This window comes from Uranotaenia lowii, chromosome 2 (assembly GCF_029784155.1).
Source record: "Uranotaenia lowii strain MFRU-FL chromosome 2, ASM2978415v1, whole genome shotgun sequence".
Taxonomy (NCBI): domain Eukaryota; kingdom Metazoa; phylum Arthropoda; class Insecta; order Diptera; family Culicidae; genus Uranotaenia; species Uranotaenia lowii.
Window position 1 is genome coordinate 121867846 of NC_073692.1, and position 26021 is coordinate 121893866.

At 34.5% G+C, this 26021-nt stretch overlaps 1 protein-coding gene across 3 annotated transcripts in view; it reads right to left on the minus strand.

Annotated features, from left to right (window-relative positions):
• Positions 1 to 4202: 4202 nt before the first annotated feature.
• Positions 4203 to 26021, minus strand: part of LOC129745321 (protein quick-to-court-like) — an 80286-nt gene continuing 58467 nt past the window's right edge. For 2 of the 3 annotated variants that reach the window (XM_055738316.1, XM_055738315.1), the window contains exons 3-6: positions 13523 to 14509; positions 13214 to 13453; positions 6354 to 6443; positions 4203 to 5752 (exon numbers count right to left, since the gene is read on the minus strand). In XM_055738316.1, coding sequence (XP_055594291.1) covers positions 5549 to 5752; positions 6354 to 6443; positions 13214 to 13453; positions 13523 to 14509 — 1521 coding nt within the window. In that variant the 3' untranslated portion in view covers positions 4203 to 5548. The remainder of the gene's footprint in view (positions 5753 to 6353; positions 6444 to 13213; positions 13454 to 13522; positions 14510 to 26021) is intronic. The other variant, XM_055738317.1, reaches the window with a different exon arrangement.

Genomic DNA, 26021 nt, shown 5'->3' on the forward strand with positions numbered 1-26021 from the left:
TGCTCACGGAGATATTGCAGTTAGAAGAACCTCTTACATGGGCCTCCCGCAGGGTTCATGTTTGAGTCCACTTTTGTACAACTTTTACGTAAGTGACATCGACAGTTGTCTCTCTGAAGGCTGCACTCTAAGACAACTTGCAGATGACGGCGTGGTGTCTGTAACAGGATCTACTGAGTCTCATCTGCACAGACCTTTACAAGATACTTTAGACAGATTGTCAACCTGGGCTTTGGGGCTTGGGATTGAGTTTTCCCCACAGAAAACGGAGATGGTTGTTTTCTCAAAGAAGCGTAGACCTGCTCAACCTAAACTTCAACTCCTTGGCAGATCGATCACTCAATCGAGGTGTTTTAAGTATCTTGGGGTTTGGTTTGATTCCAAATGTACCTGGAGAGCCCACATTGAGTATCTGAAAGGAAAATGCCAACAAAGAATCAATTTTCTCCGATCAATCACTGGCACCTGGTGGGGAGCCCACCCAGAAGATCTTTTAAAATTGTATCGAACAACAATTCTCTCAGTGATGGAATATGGTAGTTTTTGTTTCCAGTCAGCTGCCAAAACTCACCTCATCAAACTCGAGCGTATCCAATACCGTTGTCTTCGCATCGCTTTGGGCTGTATGCCCTCAACGCATAACATGAGCCTTGAAGTTTTGGCAGGAATACTCCCACTTAAAGATCGATTCAATTTATTATCACTTCGGTTCCTCATCAGGTGCGAGGTCATGAACCCATTGGTGATCGTAAATTTCGAAAGGCTACTTGAGCAAAATCTTCAATCCAGATTTATGTCTATATACCATGTCTTCATGTCCATGCAGATTAATCCTTCTTCATATTCCCCAACTCGTGTTTACATCCCTGACTACGACAACTCTTCTGTCCAGTTTGATTTGTCTATGCAGCAAGAAATTCGTGGAATCCCTGATTCGCATCGTCCACTGCTGATTCCAAGAATTTTCGATGCTAAATATAGACACGTCGATGCTGACAAAATGTACTTTACAGATGGGTCGCTAATAGAGGAATCAACGGGATTTGGAGTTTTTAACGAAATAGTTACCGCCTCATATAACCTCCTTCCACCATGCTCGGTATACATCGCAGAATTAGGAGCCATTTACTGGGCGTTGGATAGCGTCGTTTCAAGGCCGGTAGGACACTACTATATAATAACGGACAGCCTTAGTTCTGTTGAAGCAATCCGTTCAATAAGACCGGGAAAGCACTCACCATATTTCCTCGGGAAGATACGGGAAATTCTGAGTACTTTATCAAGACGTTGCTTTGCCATCACCTTCGTTTGGGTCCCCTCACATTGCTCGATAATGGGCAATGAGAGGGCGGACTCTCTGGCAAAGGTGGGGGCGATAGAAGGCGAAACGTATCACCGTGAAATCGTCTTCAACGAATTTTACTTCTTAGTTCGAAGGAACTCTCTTGTCAACTGGCAGCGCAAATGGGACGAGGATGAGTTGGGTCGGTGGCTCCACTCGATTATCCCAAAGGTAAGCCTTAAACCCTGGTTTAATAGATTGGACCTGAGTCGGGATTTTATTCGTATATTTTCCCGTCTCATGTCTAATCATTATTCCTTAGACGCGGTACTCTACCGTTTTGACATTGCTGGCAGCAATTTGTGTAATTGCGGTCAAGGTTACCATGACATCGAGCATATTGTCTGGTCGTGTGAGGTCCATCTTGTCGCCAGAACGAATTTAATAGACTCCCTTCGGGCCCGAGGAAAACCACCTAATGTTCCAGTGAGAGATGTACTAGCAGTGCTAGATTTGGACTACATGTTCGAAATCTACCTTTTTCTAAAAGCTATCGATGTTCGCCTATAATTCTTTTTATTTTCATGTTTCCCTTTCTTATCCTCTTTTTCTTTAAAATCAAAGTGTTAAGCTAAGCACATAATTGTAAAAACAAAAACGAGTTTGGCTCTTTAAAACCTGAAAGTATGAGCCGTTTCAAATAAAGATTTACAAAAAAAAAAAAAAAAAAAAAAGCTATATATATATATTGTGATTCATTTTCGTTCCACTTGTCACTTTTTTTTCCGCGTGGTCCGCCGGATTTTAATAAAATTTACTGTTTACCGCTTACCGAACTTTATGAAATCGATCGGATTTTCGCGAAAACTTAATGATCGGATACTTCCCGACTATTTCCGGCCCGAATCGTACAGAAAAACACGCGAAATCGTCGCCAAAATGTAGTGACGAAATGAGACACAACTTGTTTGTTTCAAATTCATAACTTTATTGACCCGTGTTGCCAGTAAGTCATAACATAAACAAAATTGAGTTATTGGCTGCAAACGATTGATAAATATGTGTACTATGTTATGTAGAAATTTGGTTTTGTTCGAACAATAAATAACTTTAAAAAATGGATTTGAATTTAAGACGTATAATGACTTTTTTATTTTTGCGTGCGATTTGGTTTTAACGACGTTTTGCGCTGCACTAAATTGGCGTGCAACCAAAGGTCGCAAAAACACTTTTCGGCAAAGTGGTTTTTACTTCAATATGCATTTGTGCAGAAAGTTCTTCTCCGAGTGCTCAAAAGTTGGAAAATTTGTAAAAAAAAATGGTTTGTGAGAGTGCTTAAAGTTAAACTTAATCGTTGCTGTTACAAGGTAAGTTCGAAAAACGTTTCTCTCATGGTTGGACGAATTTTCAGCCTCGTAATTTCCTTTTATTACAGTGGCAGTGGTTGTTACCGCATTTACGGGGTCCAAGAGAGTAACCGTCTATCCATGCATTCGGATAGATATATATATTCCTGGTGCACTTAGTCCCGCGCAGCACTGATTCCAGGCTGCTGCAGCGATGGAGAGGATGTAGGCGAAGCAGATTTAGATTTTGGTAAGACCCGCTCCACAATTGGTGTGCAATTCGGATATTCTGCAGAAAGCATATCACCCGCGGGGATCCTGATAACACTGCAGGTGTTCAAAAGTAAGTCCTGTTTTATTTTATTCTCTATACTACTTTGAAAATTATCACATCAAAAGTTCCTTCTAATCATTGCAAAACGACAAGCAAATAAAAAGAATGACATTTCGCTTTTATATTCGGTTTATCTCAAAGTTAACAACATTCTTATTTTGAGCGTAAATCACGTGGTCTGGAGCGCATTCTGCCCCAATTTTGATTAGATTGTTTTTAGATAAAATTTGTGAAAATTAAATGCAATATTTAAAAAAAAATATTTACAGTCAGCCGAAGGGGCATAGGATTGGAAAAAAAGAAAAGCTGAAATTTTATTAGTCTGTGTAGTCTTTTTTTGCCAGTAAACCTTAAATCACCTTAAATGTTAATAATGAAACATTACAAGTTTCACGTAGATTCGCTTTATTCTTCTGTTTATAAGAATTTAAGTCGTTTTAATGAAATTTTCATCTAAGAAATGCTAGAGACGCTTGATTACCGCAACAAAAATGTAGAAAAACATCATACGTAGCCATAAGTTGGCATATTTTTGAAAAATAAAGGCATGGACCCCACTGGTGTGCAGAGGTGCCAGGTGGTTTCGATAAAAATCAGGACACCGCAATGATAAAAATCAGGATTTTTCAGGACACCACTAAATTGATGAAAATAACATGCAGGATTGCTTAGATTGCATAACTAAAGGCGAAATACAGGCGCTGAACATGCCTAAAATTATGCAACTAAAGCGAGAAGAACCTTGGATGGCCTGAAGTTAACATCGAAAAACATAATTTAAATATCATATGAACCGAACATTACCATTTGATAAATGGGTTCAACTATTTTAATACAGATCTATTCAATTTTCTCATAGTTTAACTACAAGGTCCATTATATTTGAGATTTTTTAATGAAATCAGGACAAATCAGGACATTTTAGAGACCAATTTTCAAAAATCAGGACAACTTGAGACTTTTTCAAAAATCAGGACGGTCTCTCGAAAATCAGGACAAATCCTGATAAATCAGGACACCTGGCACCTCTGCTGGTGTGTCTTGAACAGTTTTCCCCTACTATCAGTCAAACTGGATTGTGATTTTCACACCACAGCAAGTTCGAAATTTACACATTAATCTTTCTGATTGGTCTCGTTAAACAGTCCTTCATCAAATTTAGAGACAGTCTTCGGGATGAATCAATAAAATTTTTTTTTATGGATTTCAGATATAAATTAATATTAAAGAAACACATATCTTATCTCATTCATATTTATTAATTAACTGTTTGATTTGCCTAGATTATGGTGTATCCTTTTTGTCCTTTCATTTAGAGTAGAGGGTCATGTGTGTATTTGTGTGTGTGTACGTAACACTTGAATAAAATTTCTTCAATATGCAAGTAGACAACAACGGTTTTGTAAACGCGCGAACGTTTCCAGCTTTTTTGTTCCGGACCTCACAGCTCACACAGCTCTATCATTCTAATCAGTTCCTTCGGTTACCAATCTCGTTTTTTCTTCTTTAGTAAACTTTAAGCTTTCGGCAATATTTTGATTTTTTTCTAATTTAAGTTCAGATTTTGCTTGGGAATAGGAACAAACCTCGATTTTTGTTAATATTTGGTGTGGGTTTTCATGTTATCAACTCACTCCAAATTTAGGTTAATCTTTGAATACATCGAATGGTGTGGTAAATCGTGTAAATCTATAAGTGGGGAATATATTTATACTTTCTACGTTCTGTGTAGCTGTTTTTGTTTTGGTTACTGATTCAAACAATTCATTGTAGAACTTTTTCAGATAAACTTCTGCGGAAAAAAATGATGAAAAATCAATGTTCAATACCGGTTAACAGTTTGTAACTTAAAAACGGTTCTAGCTATTTTGGTTTATGATAGCTAAAAGCGCATCTATTGATTTTAGAGCTATGGAAACGTTCTACATGCGGCTATGTTTTGCTTCGGAAGCAATATTCTTTGACTGGACGAATTGCTTTATTTCTCCCCGTTTTCGGAAAATAGTTGAAGGGAATTTTGCTAAATATGAAAATTTCTGCAAAATTTGTGTCTTTACCGGTCGCTCAGTTTTGTAAATATGTAAAAAAGCTTTATGTTTTTTTACCTCCAGAAATTGTTTTACCCTAACAATACTTGCCTAAGATTCACTGAGAGATTGCATCGAAAAAAGAGAAAGGACCAGAAACCTAGAAGGTGCGATAGAAGTTGGAGCGAATACATTTCTAGGTTAGGGATAGGGTTAAAATGCTTCTTTATTCAGTAAGCTACTCATTTTTTTTATTTGGTAATGTGCTAAATAAATATTAAAAAGGAACCATTTAAAATATAATAAAGTGACATAAAGTAACAAAATAGTCTGCGAATAATCACATTTTTCCCGTTGTTTGGTTTACTGTGTGTTCAATTGTTTGCTTTCATTCTATTCGTTTGCCTAATATATTTTGATGTTATCTTTTGCGGTAATAATTGTTGAAGAGAATTGGCGTGAACATTTAAAATCTTATCTACGTAAACAGTTGCACTTATGCATTTTTTTTCGATCAGTAAGTTAGTTTTGCCATTTTTATTTTTGTTTTTCGATGGTTTCACTTGTAAGCTCGCGCCTTGTCAATGTTGGACCGTTCGGTCTCCGAGAAGCCTAGAATACTCTCGATTGCATTCAGGTGACCCTGGGAATTTTCCTTGTCCGTTAGAAAATAGTAGATGGCGCTCTTCAGGAATTGCAGCGTCACTTCTGGGTCTACCTTGTTCTTCGTTTGCTGGGCATCTGACAACCGTTTGTACATCGTCTGAAAGAGAAGAAATATTTGAGAGCAATCGAAATTTATGGGAAAATAAAGGATCGATACGAAGCGGAAAAGTGCAAAAGAAAGATTCGAAAGAGTGCTAGGAAATCGGAAATGAGATAGGAAAGCTGATAGAGAAACCTACATATTTCGACGTTGATTGAGAGTCCAAATATCGCATAACGTCATGCATCAGGAATAAAAATATTAAATTCTTATCGCTCGCTCGGTTGGATTGAGCTGGTAAAAACATGCATTCAGCGCAAGTCAACAACAATATTTCCTATTTGCTAGACTAAACTAAACTTAAGCTCTGACCATGTGTGCATTGAATATGAAGGTAGACTTGAGTCTACGTATGAGTGTCAATTGTATAAACGGTTTTCTAAACACATTCAGTCTCTAACGACCGTATTGGTTGACTGGATTATGTGTTTTACCTTTTTAGCACTCTTACGTAGCTTTTTAATTCAGTATACGAAGTCTACCTCAATATCCAAAGCACAATCATAAAAATTAAACTGAGCTGTAAATTCAAAGTAAGCTTTCAAAAGTGGTAACAGAAAAAATCAAAAAAAAAAAAATCGACTAGCAAACTACAAACCTTCCGGGCGCCCAAAAGCCACAGCGAGATAGCTTCCTTGGCGCTCAGTAAAACCTGCGAGGAGCTGCTCTCTGCCTGATAGTTAACATCCTGCGGGGGAGAAGGCATTTGGAAAACGAAAAATGAAACAGCAGTTGATTGGCGATTGATCGTTGGAGAGGTGACGGGGAGAAAGTTATTAGGGAAACAAAATGACGTTTTATTAGCGAGGTAAGAGTTGTTAGAATGGCGAGCTATGACGCGAAATTTGCCTTCAGGAACGAAGTTTGTTATAACCTAGAAAGTTTTTTTTTCAGAAACACGTGTTCAGAGTCTGTTTTTGAAAACTGTTAGAGTGATTGCGTGTTTCAATATGTCTTATGTGGTCGTTCAATATTGTGTTTTACAGCATATTGTATAAATTGAAAAAAAAAAAATGTATATATCTCGCGTGAGCTTTCATAGCGTCGTTTTAAACAAAATGTAAACAAACAGTTTTATAACGAAAAAAAAATGCAAAAACTGACATAAACATGTCGCAACTTTTTTCTATTTCGAATATTTGTAGCCTGGACAACATATTCTATTTATAAAATATAAATTTGAAAGATGTTTTGATAACTTTTGCGCAGTTTTCTGTGAATTCCCAAGATGTTTCATACGACGCAATGAAAGCTTACGTGGGATATAGTTGAGGAAATGATTAAGTAAACCAGTTACAAAATCAAATAAATTATTTCAGAAAAAATAATCTGTATTATCACACTTTATTTTTGTTGAACATTTAAGTAGGTAAACGGTTGTGGGATATTTTTGTTTTCAAACTATCGTACAATTTGCGCCGGATGGTTTCAGATTTTTTTCAATTATTTACTAATTTAAAAACAAATCCAATCGGTAATATCACTGCTATTTTTCATCGCCCCATTTTACCAGAACTCGGGTTAAATAGTCAAAATTAAATCACTGAAAAAAACTTCATTTGAAAACGAGTAAAGCTAATAAAACAACAAAAAGATTATTAAAAGTTACGTCTGAACCATAGAACAATATGCCAAAATAATTCGTGTGCATTTGTTACACACAAGACATCCATTCACTCTTTAAAGAAGTTTTGAAGAAACTGTGTTTATTGTTATTGAATTTCTCATAATAACTTTCTTATGTCAATAAACTTTGATTTGATCTGACAACCTGTTCGATCTGTCTCAACGCCTAGGCTACATCAGCCTAGTTTAGAAATTTACGTCAAAATGGGCTGATTATAAGCTGATGGTATTGTCGAATTTGGATAACCCTGATTCAGGATGTTGAACTTCGTGCCTAACTTATTGCGGATTGGTATATCTTAGGAATCAAAAGAATTGTTAGTTAGCTGTGTTAATTTATTTGTAAATTTTGAAGCTACTTTTAAACAAGACAAAAGGTTCATTTAACCTGAGTCACCGTTATCAGGTCTTGGTGTATAAAGTTGTTCCTCAAGCTTATTTTTTGTATCGGCCTTCAAACTGTTCAATTCAGATAGAAATGGAAATTTAAGTTGTTTTTTTATTTTCATGGGACATTCTTGAATCAAGATTGATTTTTTTAAATATGAAGCGAGACTCGAAATTGAATCATTTAATATGTGTTCCCAGATTAGAGATATTCAATTATAACCATTAGATTTCGAGTTTGAAATATTTTGTTTTTCAAAGTTTAGAATCATAATCCGGGATTTTGAACGATCGAACTTGAATAACATAAACACATCACAAGTTCTGAACCAGGCCTTGAACAAAAACGAATAAAAATGGGTTTTGTTTCTTGTAATCAAAGAGAAGGTTCGAAATCAGAGTTTTGTTTAAATTTAATTACTCATAACGAGTTTCTTTTTTTAAATAGTTTGAGTGCTCCTACTTTGGACCTAGAGCCTACTTTAGTCCTAAAATGCCGAAAATAGTAAATAATTAATTTTGCTAGCATAAGATAAAAAAATGCTATGCACACAGTGAACTCTTATTCCTCCTGAATCCTACAATACCAATTTTTGCCATAAAAAGTTTTTCTGATAAAATTTTCAACTTTTTTTTAAATGTACATCCTAATTCAGACAGCTCAATTAGTGGGGCGCAATTTGAGAAGTTAGAGTAAATAAGAAAAATTCACGTTTTTTTACTGTCCAAACCAAAATCTAACGCATGGGTGGCCAAACCATGGCCCGCGGGCCACATTTGGCCCGCCACTGCCTTTTTGTTGTCCACGAAGCTCTTTTTGAAATTACCATGTTCTCAGAATTAATGTTTTTTTTATTTATATCATTTGAAGGAAAATGTACCTAAATCTCCATCAACTTAATTTGAAGTGAAAGTCGGAGGAATCTCCTTGATTTGAAAAAAAAAATGTAATTCAACAAAAAGGTTACCGTCACTGAAGAAAGGATAAATTACAATTCCAAAAGAAAACTTTGAATTTACAAAATTGTATAATATTTGACACACTCACAGGGGAACAGAATTTTCGCTACCTATGTTTTGATAACTGAATTTAGAAGATTGTAGCGTCCTGAATGTAAATCATTTGTCATTTCTTTTTCTAATTACAGACACTTAACCACGTTAGTGGCGTTAGTGTCTCAAATCATTTGTCAGATTATATCTATCACTTCTAGATTTAGTGACATAACGTATGAAAAATGTAAAATTGATCAGTATTAAGTTAAATCGATCTTAGATAGCAAATTAAAAAAAAAACCTATGTGATTACTGAAACCTGATTTTAAGTCTGTTCGTTATCCTTTATTTAGTCATGGATTCAAATCGTGCTTAGCTATTCGTTTCATAGATACACCTGAAAAAATTAAACTTACAATTTCTAAAACTTGGAAAAGATAAGATTACAGCTTTTTCTAACATCATTCAAAAAAGCCTTTTAGTATTTGTCTGCATCAACTTTGTTGCAGACTGTGACACGATTCCACTTATGCTTAAGATTCAAATTGGTTTAATTTTTTTTTTATTTCGTAAAATTTACCGTTTTTTGACAAAAACTCAACAAAAGAAAATAAAAAAAAAAGAGTTTAGCTTCTTAAAGCCTCAAATAAAGAAATTACAACAACAAAAAAAAACAATAGAAAATATCTGTAACTTTTTTTTCGGATAACAAATCTAACCTCAGATAACAAACGGACTTCTGAAAAGTAGTTTATTGAATTAGAATTCTGTTCTCAAAATTTTTTAAATGTCCTTTAGTTTGCCAATAATATTCAATTGTTATCACCGCTCCACACCTCGGAAAAATGTAATTTCCTGACACACATATCCAATCAAAATATGATTTTTTTTCTGTGTGCAAAAAATACGGATAAATTTTTATATTCAACTCGAAAGAGCTCAGGAGGTCCGTGCTTGTGAGTAGGCACTTTTAGTAAATTATCTTTATGCCGAGAGCTTATGAACGGTACAATTGTTTCATTTCAAGAAATTTTTCAGGGAGCTTCAGTAAGCTTTGGAAATGGGTGGCGATTTGACATTTATGGAATTTATAATGAAGGTTTTTAATAACTTGAAAAAACTTGTAAAAAATGAATAGAACGATTTTTTTACTTAGATTTATTTGTTGCGAGCAAATTTCATATAAAAAATTTGGCCCGCCAGTTTAAAATGTTGGCCACCCATGATCTAAAGGGAAATTACTTTCACTGTGTAGAATATGAATCATACTACCTTTTTCCCTTAAATAAATGAAAATTAATGAAAAACCCAGAAAATTTGTTATTGGTCCAAATAAAGGAGACCTTCGACTTTGATGTTCCATTTCAGACCTGACGTCACAAAAACTTTGTTTAAACACCAACAAATCAATTAGGGTGCGAATTTTTTTATTGGGACATAATTCAATTGAATAGTTAACACTTTTTGTCAGCTTAACGCAAATAAACTACAAGAATGTAAACACATAAAAGTTTCAGAAATTGTGCACATTAAATACCATTTTAAAATTAAAAATCTGAATTCATTGAACAGTATTTGCTTGCTAGAGCTTTTAATAAATTTATGAAATGTTTTTGCAAAGGTTATAAAAATCGATTAATTCTCTGGCAAAGCAAAGCAGTTTTTTTTTAATTATTTTTTATTTTCATCCTACGGTTACATAGCTGTCAAATAAACAGTCAAAAACGCAAAAATAAAAAATAAAACAATTTTGATTTTTTTTCTGTATTTTTTTAGTTGTACTGTAAGAATCAAGAAATACTTTTCGTCCAAAGTTATATTTTTTTGGAACTTTCAGGTGCTTTCAGTACATCTTTGGCGAGTTTTGAATGAAAAATTTTGTTTTCTCATACAAATTTCCAAACAAAATTAAAACTCGTTGCGCTAATTCAGGACTGGATGGATCGCTTTCAAAATTTTTATTTGCTATTTCTGGCAGCTAAAACAATTAATAAAAAAAGTTATGGGAGGTGTACAAATTTAGGATTTTAAAATGTCCATACAAAGCTTGCAGCGGTCTAAAGTTTACTGTAGTATCATAAGAATAAAATCAGAAAACAAAATAAACACTTTTAAATTAAATGAAAATGGATCTCATAAACTTTTCTGTACATGTTATTTGAATTTTAAGCTGATTTTTCCAATACGTTTCAGTATTATTCCAAAACGAAACCTAGCAGTCGATAGAAAAAAAGTAAATATGAAAGGTCTTAAACAATGTTGGACATAAAAATGTATATCTGAAGAATTATTATCAATGAGAACAACAATTTTGAAAAGGCAGTTATTCGACTATCAAATCAACTCTCTGGAGCCACTTTAACTTTTCAAAAAATTCAATCTATCCGGCTTTCAAAAGCAATAAGTTTTGTCCAGATCGATTGAAAATTAGAAGAGATAATTACGTTTGGAAACTTCTCGTGACAAAATGATTAGTTAATTTTTTCACGAGAAGTTTCCAAACGTAATTATCTCTTCTAATTTTCAATCGATCTGGACAAATTTTATTGCTTTTGAAACTTTTATATGCACCGGTATGAAGTATTCTTCTAAGATAATATTCTACAGTGGTCAATTGTTTTTTTTCGTTATCAGTTGTCATAATAATTTTGACAAACATACTTTGAAAGTCATAGCTGTAGTACAGCTATGGCTATTATCTATTAAGCGTTCGAGGATTTTCGTGTCGTGTAAACACCGGGATTTTTATTTTTCAAAAAACCTGGTAAGATTGGTGTTTGCTTTCAAAATTTTTTACTCAAATACTTGGCAATATCCGGTCAGGTATTTTTAAGCAAAAATTCAAGATGAAAAAGAGGAAGTATTTCAAACATTTTTTACATCGAAGCACCTCAGCATCGTTCAAATCGTATTTTGGATGAAATTTGATCGGGAAATTTGTTAGACATCAAAATAAAAAAATAAAATCACCTCATTTGATTTTTTTCGTTAAATTTTGCGTAAAAATGTGAGTAAAATGTGAGTTTTATGTTTATTTTAACAAATCAAAGCATTTCGACACCATATCCGGGCTACTAAACCTGTTCCAACTTTTTTCACAGTTTCTATTAATCATCCCGGCAATGCTAAGCTATAATGAGCTGAGAAAAAAAGCATTCAGTACGTGATAAAATGCATGTTTTTGTTTTTTTTCTTCTAATTTTTAAACTCTCTACTGTATAGAGTCAATGGTTCAATAATTCATACAATACTCACTGAAAATTTATTAAAAGTGGTAAAGAAACCGTTTTTTCCAAAGCTATTTCAGCTACAATAGTAAAGAAAAATCTTCAGAAAAATAATAAATAAATAAATAAGTTTGCATCAATTTTCACGTTTTGGCATTGCTATATTTTTAAAATGCTAAAAAACTGAATCTGAGACATTTTTACAAGGAAGCTGTTTGAAGCTTTTGTTCATAAGATTTTTATCGATTTTCTTAACATCTACCTTCAACTTTTAACAAGATTTTGAAATCATTAGCGTAATGATTTTAAAAGTTTTACCAGTTTTACACTAGAGTGTCCAATCTCGGGATTTCCCAGGGAATCATAAAATTTCGGAAATTCCCTAATTAACACAATATTAATAATTTGATTAACTTGCATTAGGTAACATAACTTCAAACTCCAATAAAAGTTCAAGATAAAATTTCTGAAACAATCAAAAAAGCTTGGAAACAATCCGATTGCCTGCATGGGTCCTCCTGAATTCTGCAAAAACAATCGGAAAAATTGAAATTGAAATGTTGTTGGCAAATGATTTAAAAATGCAAAAAACTCGAGATCTGGTGTTACCACGAAAAAAATTTTTGCCCACAAATCGACTTTCTGGGACTCCAAAAATCCAAACAAAACGTGGATTTTCCGAAAGCCTTTTCCAATTTTTTTTTTCAACATAATACCAGATCTCGACGTTTTATGAATTCAATTCATTTGGCATCAAAATTGAAATTTCAACTTTCCAGATTTAATTTGGTTTAGAAGTCCCTGAAAGTCTATATTTGACCAATTTTTTTTCGAGATAACACCAAATTTAGACGTTCTATGCACTTTTAAGTGATTTGGTATTCAAATTGAAATTTCGGGTTTTCCGATTTCTTCTGAAGGTAAAAAAAATCGAAACTTTGTACACTTTATAGGTGATAGGTTTTTTTCTGTACAGCGACTGGAATTAAAATCAGCTTTTCCTTTAGAGTTTTTTTTTTTGAGAATGTCACTAGCGAAAGTATCTTACATGGATAGAGTATCAACTATGCTACAAGTAGCACACACAGATAAAAAGAAAGTTTAAAATTCAGACCAAAGGTACAGGATTGTTTCCCAAACTCCTCATAGTTGGATAAGTTGTTGATTTTGTACACTAACGTCTGCTCCCACAAAACGGCTGAATGAAAACCGAAACACCTACCCGTATGTTCTCCAATTCCTCCTGGGTAACCTGCAGCTGCTGCATCAACACCGGAACCGAAACTCGACTGGGCGATTGACGTGCCAAGTCCATGACCCGATCCGCTTGCTGCTGCCGCTCCACTTCCTGACCCTTGGTGTACATGTGCAGATACATCTTGTTCGCTTTGCCTTCCTGTTCCTGGAGCTGGGCGTGGAGTTCCTCGAGCTGTTTCTCCAACTCTCGGATACGTTCCTTGGCCTGGAAGAGAGGTTTGATTATTTTTTTGGTGATTCGTTAATTACTACCTTTTGGGCATTGGGTACAAACCATCTCGTGGTCAGGGACCAAATCACAGTATCTGCTATTGGACTCGGCCAGTTTCTGAAGCAGCGCCTCGATGCGGTCGTTGTTGGACATGCGGATTTCCTGTTCGTCCGATTGATGCTGCTTGATCAGTTCCTCGATACGGGTTTCGTACATTTCCACCAAACGTTTTCGCTCGGCATCGATGTCATCGTCACTGCCGCAAGCACGATCCTGCGTGTGTACGTACGAGTCCTTGGAGTGGATCGACGAGGTAGTGATGTCCTCGAAATGACCCGAATCGGCAAACGAGCTTTGCATTTCCGACGTGGACATCTTGTCCATGAACTGCACCTGGTGGATGCCATGGTTGTGGAGATGGTGTCGAGGGCTAGCCTTCACGATACCGTCATCCGTTTGATCGACAATTGGCGATACACCTTGCGAACTTGGTGTATTCGCATCGTTGGTAGTGTTTTCTCGCACCGTTACGGCATCGCTGGAGTTCGATCGTTCCTCCGGGGAACTGAGCGATGCCTTGAAGAGCCGCAGCTCCACAACCTCTTTGGTAAGTCTTAAAATTTCACTATCACGTTGCTCGAGATCTACGCGACATTGGCTCAGCAGCTCCTTCAGTCGTCGAATCTGACGCTGAGCCCGCTGAGTCGGTGTCAAGTAGCTATCGCCTGTTTGTCCGGCATGACTCGAACAGTGTACTACGTATTTCATCTTACGGCCACTGAAGGTGGTCCCGTTGCGGGCCACGTATGGATGATCGCACGACATTCCGCTAGCCACCGAACTGCTGTAGCTGTGCAGCGAGTCCAGATCGTCATCCAAGTAGCTGGTGACCGGTGATTCCGGTGAAACCGGGGGCGTTTTCGGGCTGAGAGCGCTTTTGTGGGAGCACAGCTGGCCGGCAGACTCACTGGGAGTGTGGGGTCTACGGGGTGATCGTTGAGCGCTGCTACTGCAACTGGCACTATGTCCAGCGCTGATCAGATTCAAAGACTGTTGTGGAGAAAGAAGAAAGGGGATTAGTTATTGTTGAAAAAGCTTTTTAGAAGATAAAGTGTGAGATATTAGATTTAATGTGTTATACTCTGTTCTTGAGTCATTTAACAATCGATGTCTCTTTAAGATTTGTATTGATTCAGTTCTGATATTTATAAAATTTGAAATAGAGTAACTTTTGAATGTGTTACAAAAAAAGAGGAATTAATAAAAGACAATTAAGTACAAATGTTTGTTACCAATTTATTCATCTTACATTACACATAACATTCAATTGTTTAGCTAACATAGCTGAAGTATTAACATAATAATGATGGCTGTTGTTAAATTCGACAGAATATTAAAAAGTTTAATTAAATATATGTACATATATTTTATTTATTTTAGGAACAATCGATCATAACAGTGCGATTGGTTAAACGACAAAAATGACCAGGAAACACGGACAAACAAAAAAAATGTCATTTGGAGCTAATTAACAATTGCCAAAAAATCGAAGGCACTTAATTCAATATATATCCGTCGTGCTGCTTGAAGGAGGTAAACGCTTCACTCAATTGTGAAGTTGAGGTTCAAAGCACAGATGAATTCAAAGGTAAAAAGATACTTGTCTGTTATTAATTTTTACATAAATAAAAATAAAATGGTAAAAGATGCTATTTCTAATGATTCAAGTATTTCCAAATTACCAGATGATTTGAAGAAGTATTTGGAGTTGCCTTGGACTGAATCAGCTTTAGAAGCTTGCAAAAGTATATGGAATTCTACAACAGTAACAATTTAGGGTTTAATCATCTACCAATTATTAATTTGTTTTTGTTCTTCTGCATAGCGTTATAACACTTTATTCTGTTTGCGTCGAACTCTATATCTGTATATTTTTTCTATAACACTTACGCAAATAAAATTCCCTCGTAAATCATGTGAAATGTTGCTAATGTGAAGAAACAACTAATAATGGTGATAATATTTGATGTAAGATTTTAACAAATTTGTCTGCATCGAATGCGTAGTTTTAAACTAAAATGAGGCCCTTGGAGCCTAAGGTTTTAAGTGCATATATGCTACTTCCGAGAAAACATGCTTTCCTAATTTCATGTTACGCTATTTTCCATACATTTCAGGAAAAATTGTAGTCTTCAGTATGAAGAAGTATGAAGACAAATTTCTAAAATTCTGAAAAAATTTCTAAATTCAGTTTGAAATATGAAAAATCGTTTGGTATCGTTAGCTCAACATTGATTATTTTTGCTCTTTTACCCTTAGTTCAAAACATATCGTAGAGTAACTAGGTTTTGGTAGTTTAAGGGGGGAGTAGGGTCCAACACTTTCAAAAAATCGATTTTTTTATTTTCTTATTGTAAAACATTTCAAGAATGTTGTGTCAAATTTTCAAGTCAATCGAAGCAAAACTGTAGAAATTATAGGTCTTTATCTCATCTTATCTAATACACAAGGCAGGAGGATAACTCTCGGATAGCCAAGGCCGAACAAGAAGCTCAGATGCAGAGTAAAGAAGCCAGAATAAGACAGAGACTTGAAAAAAAAGAAGCCGAAGACAACGAAATTGCTGCAGGGAACGTACTTTATGGAGCTGGAATCGACGATTCACTGTGAGTTGAAAAAATAAATTGTTTCTTTCATTTTTAGAGCAGAAACTTCGAACGCGTTTTTCTCGAATGCACATTTTTAAAGTCAGTGGACATCGTCATTTGAAAACTACTTCACCGATTCTTTTCGTGAAAAATCGTAGTTTTCACTTCAAACAGCCACAAAAATTTCATAAAAAAAATTTTTTAAGTTGAATAAAATCGTTGGGGTCCAGAAAAACATCTATTAAAAATATTTTGCTCTGATTTTTTGACTTCAGAAAATTTGAATTCATTTGTTTGAACGATAGCTCTAAAAAAATTCGTGAAAATGGTGTTTTTTTTACCCGTTAGACTCTACTCCCCCCTTAATTTAATTGACATAATTGAAATTTGTTTTTATCTGATTCACATACAGTGCCGTTCATAATTGTATAGAATTTGGAAGCACGTGCACTGTCACTTCGACTTTGAACTTCCATAACTTTTTACTTTGATCATATTTTTTGATCAAATTTTTTGCGTTGGAAAGATCAACTATCACACTATTATATCAAAATATTTGAGCTTTCTGGAGTTTGTGTGGCCTGAGATACAGTAATTCTACGAAAATCGTTTTTTTTTGGACTTTTCCCATTCAAACTGCAATATCTCATAAACTGCGTTAAATTTTTTATTGAAATTTTGCAGAGTGGTTGTTGAAATATAAAGCTAGTATGTCTGAGGTTTTCTCAGGCCACACAAACTCCAGAAAGCTCAAATATTTTGACATAATAGTGTGATAGTTGATCTATCCAACGCAAAAAATTTGATCAAAAAATATCATCAGAGTAAAAAGTTATGGAAGTTCAAAGTCGAAGTGACAGTGCGCGTGCTTCCAATTTCTGTACAATTATGGACGGTAAAGGGTGGTACGGTACGGTCAAAATTTGGTCAATATCAACTTGACGTATTTCTTTCAATTTTGCATTTAAAAAACCTGAACACCCCTCATTTTGAAGGTGTGTGTGTGTGTGTAGAATGTTGCTTCTATTTTGATTTTGGAATTCACTATTCAGTTGTCAAAAAGCCGTCCAAGGAAGAAGAGCAACGTATAAAAATTTTGCTCGCGCATCGCGAAAATCCGAGCTACTCGCACGCAAAGCTGGATCGGGGGAGAAATCGAAAAACTCGCCTCACTTTATTATAAATCACTTAATATAAGCTTCATCGAAAGCAGAATAAATATTTCTCTTATGACTACTGAGTAGTAACATTAAGACTGCAAACAGAGATTGAAAATAAACACAGCAGAATTAAATTCGAATTCCATGGTGATACAGACAGTTCAACAGTGAAATTCAAAACCAAAAATCGGATTTTATTCAGACCCACAATTCAAGTTTCAAAATAAAATCGTAATATCAAATTGCAAATGAAATTCAAATACTAAATTGAGAATCTATGTTACAATCAGACTAAAGCAGGAATTTCAAAATTTATAATTCAAAACCAAATGTTTATTTCACATTCATATATTAAAATATAAAAAAGTGTGCATATAATGTGTTGAAATATTTCAAATGTAATGCGAATTAAAACTTTAATTTTAATATTATTTATTTATTTCGTAAAATAATTTTATAAAACAATGAAGAAACTTTTGTCAAAAGTTCTTCTAAATATGACAAAAGTCACCTTCGAAAACAATAATTCAGAATAGTGTGTTAACAGATTATCACCGCTGATTTTTATGATTTAATTGAATGATTAATGGCATTTCGGTGAACTATACATTCTAATAGGAAGAATATCAAATGAAAGTAATGAAAATTATAGACGGATAGATTAGATTAGGAAGCATGAAAGGTGTTGAAAATGAGCCAAGAGCGTGTTTTGAGAAAACTTCTGGCCGCACAAGACCATTTGTCCCGCACTGTATCATTGTGTAGAAGAAGCAAAGTCGATAGGCTGACTTTGCATTGATCTATACAATGATACTTGGATGGATCGAAGCACATGTTTTTCGTACCTCGATCGGACATCGACTTTGCTTGTTCTACACAATGATACGGTGCGGGACAAATGGTCTTGTGCGGCAAGAAGTTTTCTGAAAACACTCTCTTGGCTCATTTTCAACACCTTACACCCCATAATTTGCAATACTTTCATTTGATATTCTTCCTATTAGAATGTATAGTTCACCGAAATGCCATTAATCATTCAATTAAATCATAATTCAGAATTAAATTTTCATGACACAGAATCATAAATCTGAAATAAAATGAGATTAAAAATGTAGAAAAACTCATGTTTAGAGCAATTTAACTGTGAGAGCGTTTTGGTGATAATAAAAAATTGAGAAGGATCATTTTAAAATGATATGCGAAATTCAGGGTATTTCATTTTGAAGAAGATAATTTAAAAAAAAAACATCAGATTCAAAAGTACGAAATTTGGTTTAAATCAGTTGGATATGTTTTAATTAGAATTTCAAATCTCAGATTAAAATTGGAATAAAAGTAGTCAATCAAGCTACGCTAAGGTTAGATAAAAATTGGAATAAAAATTCAATAACGGAACTCAATTTTGCCAATTGATCCTATCTAGTCAACTACAGTAACTTCTTTTTTCATTTCTTTTTTTTTTAATTCAAAAGGGTGTAGAAAACATACAACTTAAAATGTTTCTCTTAACTTTTTTCACTTTATAAAATGTCTGCAAATTTTCTTTAAAAAACTGATAATTTCTGTACTTTTTTAATTGAGGAGAAAAAACTTTCTTTTCAGAACATAATGCTTGATTCACTGGAAACTCCTGAAATATTTTTTTTAATACATAAGAGAAAGTGATGTATTAATTTATTGTAGGGTATGCATTCCAGATTCCTCGGATTTATTCGAACATGCCCGGGGTTTTTTAAGGCAAAGGGGACTTATAAAGCAAACTAGGTTCTAAATTAGGCTCAATTTTTCTGTTCTTGTTTTATCCGATTTGTTTTTTTAAGGAGTTTTAAAAATGATTTTTACGCTGCTGACTTGTTTCGATAAAAAAAAAATTAAAATTTAAGGTGGTTTTAGTCACTTTATTATAGATTTTTCTTTTCGAACTATCACTGAATTCTGCTTTAGTTTGTCCGGAATTTTTGTTGAAAAATTGCCAGGTATTGTAAAAATAAGTGCAAGTTTGTTCAGCCAAAAAGAATGCGGGAAAAATTCTGCAATGCTTACCCTAGGGCATAGGTCGGCAACCTGCAGCTCGCGAGCCGCATGCGGCTCTTTTGATGTAAAGCTGCGGCTCTTTAGTTCACTGCGCTAATATTACATATATATGTATATATTTGTGGAAAAAATATTTTTAAAATCGTTCTAAAGCAATTATTGAGTCTTTTGACCTGGCACACATATTTACATAGGTTTAGAAGAGAATCTTAAATTGCCACCCACTATACTGCCGTTCCAAGTAAAACTGTCCCATGTGTCTTTTGGGTCATTTTCACTTTTTAGTTGGAAACAGTCTGTGTAAACTTGTAAGTGTAAACTTTCGAATAAAAACACCAACGAGTATTCTCTGTTCTGAACTTACACGAAATTTTCATCGAGCTGGTTGTCTCTATGTTGATGTTTCTACGCAAGAAACACACTAGAAAAAATTTAATTTATCAATTTTTTTTCTTCGAAGGAATTTTAACCACTTTTTAACTATTGAGTATTAGGTTATTTATTTTAAATAATACTAAAATAGTGGTTGGAGGAGGAGCGAGGAGCCTTTAGTATAATTTGCAAAGAGCAAATTCACCAACACTTTTCGGTAGGCATTACTTACAAGCTCGTTTAACAACACATGTTTTACAAACAAAGAGGGACGTATTTCATAAATTACGGCTCAACTGGATTGTTTGGGAAAAAAAGAAACTATGCTGGCTTTAAAAATGATAGAAAAAAATGGTTCGCTCAAATTTTCTATTTGTTGTAGGAAAAGTAATTTTTGTTTGCAGGAAACATTGTAAAATGATAAACTTGAACTGTATACTATACGAAACGGCGATGATTTTTTTAGATGGAGAAAAATATAGAAAATATAGCTGAATGTTAATCGCGTTTCTTTTATTTGCACATTTTTCCACATGGGACAATTTTGCTTGGAACGGCAGTGTAGAAACAAGCGGAAAGGACAAAATTACAAAATAGATTATTTTGCAGTCCAGTTTTATAATTTTAGCTTTTTACTTTTTTCTTAAGCATCAGCAATGACTGTTGTTTTAAACCAACAAACACTGAAATCTAATTATTTATTTTCAAAACATGTGTATATTTTTGAATCAGTCAGTTGCTAACGGGAAAAACAAAGTTTTTTCCGTTTACAAAATGAAAGATCTTAGACAGCCTCTATATTGTTATGAAACAACGTAACCCTTATCATTTTTTTTTATTTTTGAGCACTCGCAATCAATTTTTTGCCCTTAATGAAAATTTATCAGTTGAGATTTCCAAAACCGTTTAAAAATTAATCAACCATTTCGTAAAATATTTACATCTTTGTCGCGTAACAGCACAAAAGTTTTGGAAACAATCTCCTCAATTCTATCTTATTTATATGAATTGAAAACGATAATTTTTATGTATCTGAATAAAGGTGCCTCATTAGCATTTGAGACTGCCCGGTGTTTCTCGGACTTTCCCAGATTTTCAAAGAAAAAAATGGGAATGCCAGGTCCGGTCCGATTTCCCGAACATCGAGGGAAAGGGCCTGGTTTTTTCGGGGTTATTCACAATTTTTATCAAATTTCGAGTTTTCAACTTGTTTTAGCGAAATAAATTTGCATACATTGTTTTAAATTGTGAGATAAGATTTGAACGCCGATGATGTTCCTTGGTAAAAATCATTTTTCATGTGTTTATTTTTCAGCTTTTCTTAGCTTTTCTTTTTCTACAGTTAAACATTTAGAAACCAAAAGTCCGGATTTGTCCGGCCTGGATACCTAGATAAAAACCAAACTCTTATACTAAGAATTAGGAATTACATTTTAAAGTTTGACAGCTGTTTAAACTTGAATCAGCATTGAAAATAAATGCAAATTTTAATTCTGAAAAAAATCTATTTGAAAACTTTATCATGGGCTAAATACTTTTAATCAATAACTAAACTGACCTTTACACAGCACAGCACACCTTACGAAGCAGTTTTTTTTTTATATTTCAATAATATGTATCTATTTAAAAAAAAGTAAACCTTTGAGCCTCTGAACACATTCAAAATTTCATGTGTGATGTCTCGAGCCAATATTCTCATGAATTTTGAACGAAGTTTCTGTAACGGACATTTTTTTCATTTTTGATTAAGATTTAATCACCGTTGATTTAATTTTATTAAATTTTGTTTTGAAACTTTAAAAATATCCATGACCTGATTTTGCCAGCTTCAACCTCATTATCACAGATTTATACTGGTCGAACCACATTTTTTACAATGTATTGTATATCTCTTTTTTCAATTTCACAATACTGAAGAAGCTCATGTGACATAAAATAAGATTTTTGAATTTTTCAGATGCATCAAATTCTGAAAACACGTTCGCTTGATGCCATGAATTTTTAAAATTCTACCAGTTGTCAGGAGCATAATTTTTGAAAATTAAAATTTTCAAATTAAATGTAAGTTTATTTTTCCTCCACTTTTAGAAAGTATTAGCTAAATATGGGTAAATTCAGTTCCCTTTGCATTATTTTAAAAGTTTTTCTTAGAAGAAAAAAATATAAATATTCTGCATATTTAAATAAGTTCAAATCTTACACTTCACATCATGCAAAGAATTCATTTAAGTTTTACATAGATTTTTTTTTTTTTTACTTTCTATAAAATTGATATAAAATCAAACCATGGTATCATTAAGAATCCATGTACTTAATGATAATCAGAAATCGATTTAAAAGAAAAATCCAAGAGTTAGAAAAAAATCTTATGAGTTTAAAGATATTTTCGTAGATCTAATGTTCATTGACCATTCATATATTTGGATTTTTGTTTTCACTAAAAACAAAAACAATAAATCTTTAATGTGGCTCTTTCGAAGTCTGAAATTTTGAAAATTTGAAGTTTTTGGCTCTTCTAGCTCAAAAGGTTGCCGACCACTGCCCTAGGGGGTCGCTTAACTTAAATTAGAGTGAAGTATGGTCCCCTTACTTGTTATATTGAACATTTTAATTCTAATTTTCATTTCTTAAAAATAGTTTTCTAGGACTTGAAGCAGTATGATTAAAATTATGTTTAAATTTAAATTTTTCTCGGGGCTGCTTTGGTCAACAGACTCTTTAAGATTTTTTTTAACAGCAACTCGATTAGGTATGTAGGTGCCTGCATTTAAATAGGTAGGGTCAGTTGCCCTACTTAGAGACTTTAAGCAGTGGGTTTTTAAATAATCAAGTTTTTTTTCTAAATGGACGCTAGATTTATATCTTTCAGGAAATTTATTAACAGTTCATAATCTTATCTGCAAGTTTCAATGAGAATTTTCAACATAGGTTTCGCCGTTATTGATGGATTTACAAAGATATGTATGATCAAAATTTCCATCTTTGAAAAGTATTTTGGTACTGAATTGGTACCTTTCATTGGACCTATAACTAAAATTACTATACCAAGTATGATTTTTCGAAAATAAACCAACGAAATCATTTAAAATGGAATTTTGAATCAAATATTATCAGAAAAAGGTATTACAGCATTTTAACAATTAAAAATACTTAAATTTCTGTTATAAATATCTCAAACACTTTCAATCTCCTTCAGCTCTATCAGCAGAACCATAGCTGAAACTTTTTTGTGTTGGTATTGAAACAAAGTTTTGGTTATTTCAGGTCTAAAAATGGAACATCAAAGTATTTTCGGACCCTTTACAAATTCTTCGAGTTTTCCATTGATTTTCATTTATTTTAGGAAAAATAGGTAGTCTGGTTCATATTCTTCACAGCGAATGTAATTTCTTTGGTATTTTTTGGTATGGAAAGTAAAAAAACGTGATTTGTTCTAATTCAGTCTAATTTCTCTAAACGCGCCCCACTATTTGAGCTGTCTGCTTTACCACTAGGCGGTACATTCTAAAAAACGTAGAAAGTTATATCAGAAAGACTTTTCATGGCGAAAATAAGGAGTGGTAGGATTCAGGAAGAATAAGAGTCCATTGTGTTCATAGGAGTATCTTGTTATCCTTTGCAAGCAAAATGAATTAGTTACAATTTTCGGCATTTTAGGACTAAAGTAGGCTCTATAAGTCCAAAAAAGGAGCACTCGTAGCACCTTTTCTTAATTTATTTGCCTAAGCAACTAGCTACCTACCTTCATTATGATCGATTTTCTCCATAGTCCTCAGACCAAAAACTTCTTGATGGAAAAACCCTCGAACCCCTCTAAGTGCTGGTCCTACTGGGTCCTCAAGCGGTTGGTCAATCAATACGCGTGCTGTGCGCAGAGCTGAATTACTCAGTTACAGAAAAACTTCCGGAAGCAGAAGTCGTACGAGTAACGAAGATGTTGTAAATACGTTGGGACAGCAAAGGACTTTCGACTGCGAATAGGAAGTTCGGTTGTTTAAACTGTTCCTATGTTTTGCGTTCGAAAGTGGGAGAGGTTTGTTCTGTTTATTTTTTTTGTTGGCTTTTAGAAAGGGTTTGCGTTTTTTAACTTTCACTGATTGCACTTGTTACTATCACTTTTGCAAATGTGGTTTCCTTTCCATATGTATAACTAATGCAAACACCTTCCCGAAAAGTGTCTATTGGGTTAAATGAGTGGAATTAGATGATTGTATGGAGCAAGTGGTTAGTTTGTGGTTTTGGATTAGACTGTAATTCACTCTTTATTGCGCCAACCTCTGCCGCTCGATTTGCCACCAACGCGTTTGATATTTTTTTGTGTGTATCTTGATTAGCTTCTGACAGGTTCCAATCGATTGGAATGTTTTCTTCTTCACTGCTTTAGACTCAACGATCACAAATAGTGGCCAAGTGTGCTCAATAATATGTGTTAGCACCCCGCCTCGAAAAGGATAAAATCGATTTTGTGTTTCAGTTTATTTCGTTTGCTAGTCGTTTGATTGGTAAACGTGTATATATCACTCAACTCAAATCAACGGAGTATTGCCACTTAACGGAAATAGTGCACTTATCGGTTGTATAAAAAAAATGTTGAAATTCCGTCGTCTCTACGCACTTGGCACTAATGGCACGGACAGCCCGGCTGGGAAGCTTCCCGAGGCCACGGAGGCTGCTGACGGTAGCACATGCTTCGGCAAGACTTTTCCAACAACTGCCGAGATGTCGCAGATTTGCGAACGATTCAGCCGTCTCGCGGCGATCGTCTTCTAGTTAGTTAGAGTCCGGGTCACACGAAGATACGCTCGATGGGGCACAAAGTTCTCAGGCCAAAGGCGTCCAAACAATACCAAACAGTAAACTTTCGATCGCTTAATTCCGCGCGCTAACGACCTCTACCGACTTCAGGCTACTTGGGCGGTGATTAAACGGTCGCCGATTCCGGAGTATTTCCGTATAATTTTAAAAAGCAAAAAACTATACGCGAAAACACAAAACGCTTCAACAACAAACAATGACCGATTCAGTGGTACTTTTGGGGCTGCGCCGCGCGAAAAACTAATAATTCGGACTTCGTTCGGTACGTACGAAAACGAGGAAAAATTCACGTCCGGACCGGACCGGTGGAAAGCCAGCTGGTCACAGAATGGCCCTCGGATGTGTGGACGTTGGGCTTGCGAAATTGGAAATGATTAACCACGCCGAGGCGCGATGAATCCGATCGAGGGAGGAGGGCTGCAAAATTATGCTGACCAATGCACCCGTGTGTTGTTGGCTGCCGAGTATCTAAATCATATTCCTCCATGCCATGTAGCTACCTACTATTTAGGTGGAAGGATGGATGTCTGGCGTGGGTGTTTATCTTCGTTTTTAGGTATTTTAGCTTTTGTATCGGCATGGTGAGAGAAGAGCCCTATAGATATTTGGATAGCTAGTTGGTGTCTTCTAAGCTACGGTCGATTTAACGACAGGTGTTTGTGTTTCCGATAACTAGGGATGCCCGATACCTATTTCTAGATAAAAATTATTTCAGAGGAATCCTTAAGAATAGCAAATAAATATAACTTTAATGATCTCAATTTTGAAGTTGAACTGTAGAACCAGAAAATATCTACAGCATGGCTATCCTTGAGTTCATTTACTTTGCCTGTAAATGGGTCTTCTGTAGAAGATGTTTTACCATACGCTAGTTTCTTGTTGAAAACGACCACTCTAAAGTAAGGATACTATACGTATTATTTTAAAAGTACATATAGGGGAGAATGGGGATACTTGATCCCTGTTATCTTAAAAAAATTTCAAAATTTGTTTTTTTGTGTTTTTGCACTTTGTGACTTGAAGATCTTTTTCTGAGGATCTAAGTAAGCATCGTTCGCTTGAAGACGTGTTAGACAGCGGCTCCCGAAAATTTTCTAGAATTTTATGAAATTTGGGAAGTAATCAAGATTTAAAGAAATGAGAGAAACAGGGGATCGACTGTCAACGAGGAAGGCTACACACGCGTTTTGACGATGGAAGTGAGATTGAGTGTTGGAATTTCGGAAATTGAAATAGGTTTGAAGTGACTGATCCGAAAGGGCTAGCTCTACGCCCTCCGGACAGACCCGGAGCTATCAACACGAAGAAGAGGACCATTCAAAGGATCATCAGGATAAGTATTCTATTTCTTTGATTATTTTTTTTTTATAAATTTGCAATGATTTAAGTATATTGTATATAAGTATATAATGTGAGATGCTACGTATGTTCTTATTTTTCTTTTTTTCCCTATTTATCGACATGCTGGGAATTTAAATAAACATAGCACACCATTAAATGTTTCATCGATCTAAAAGCTTGTGTACAAGGTCA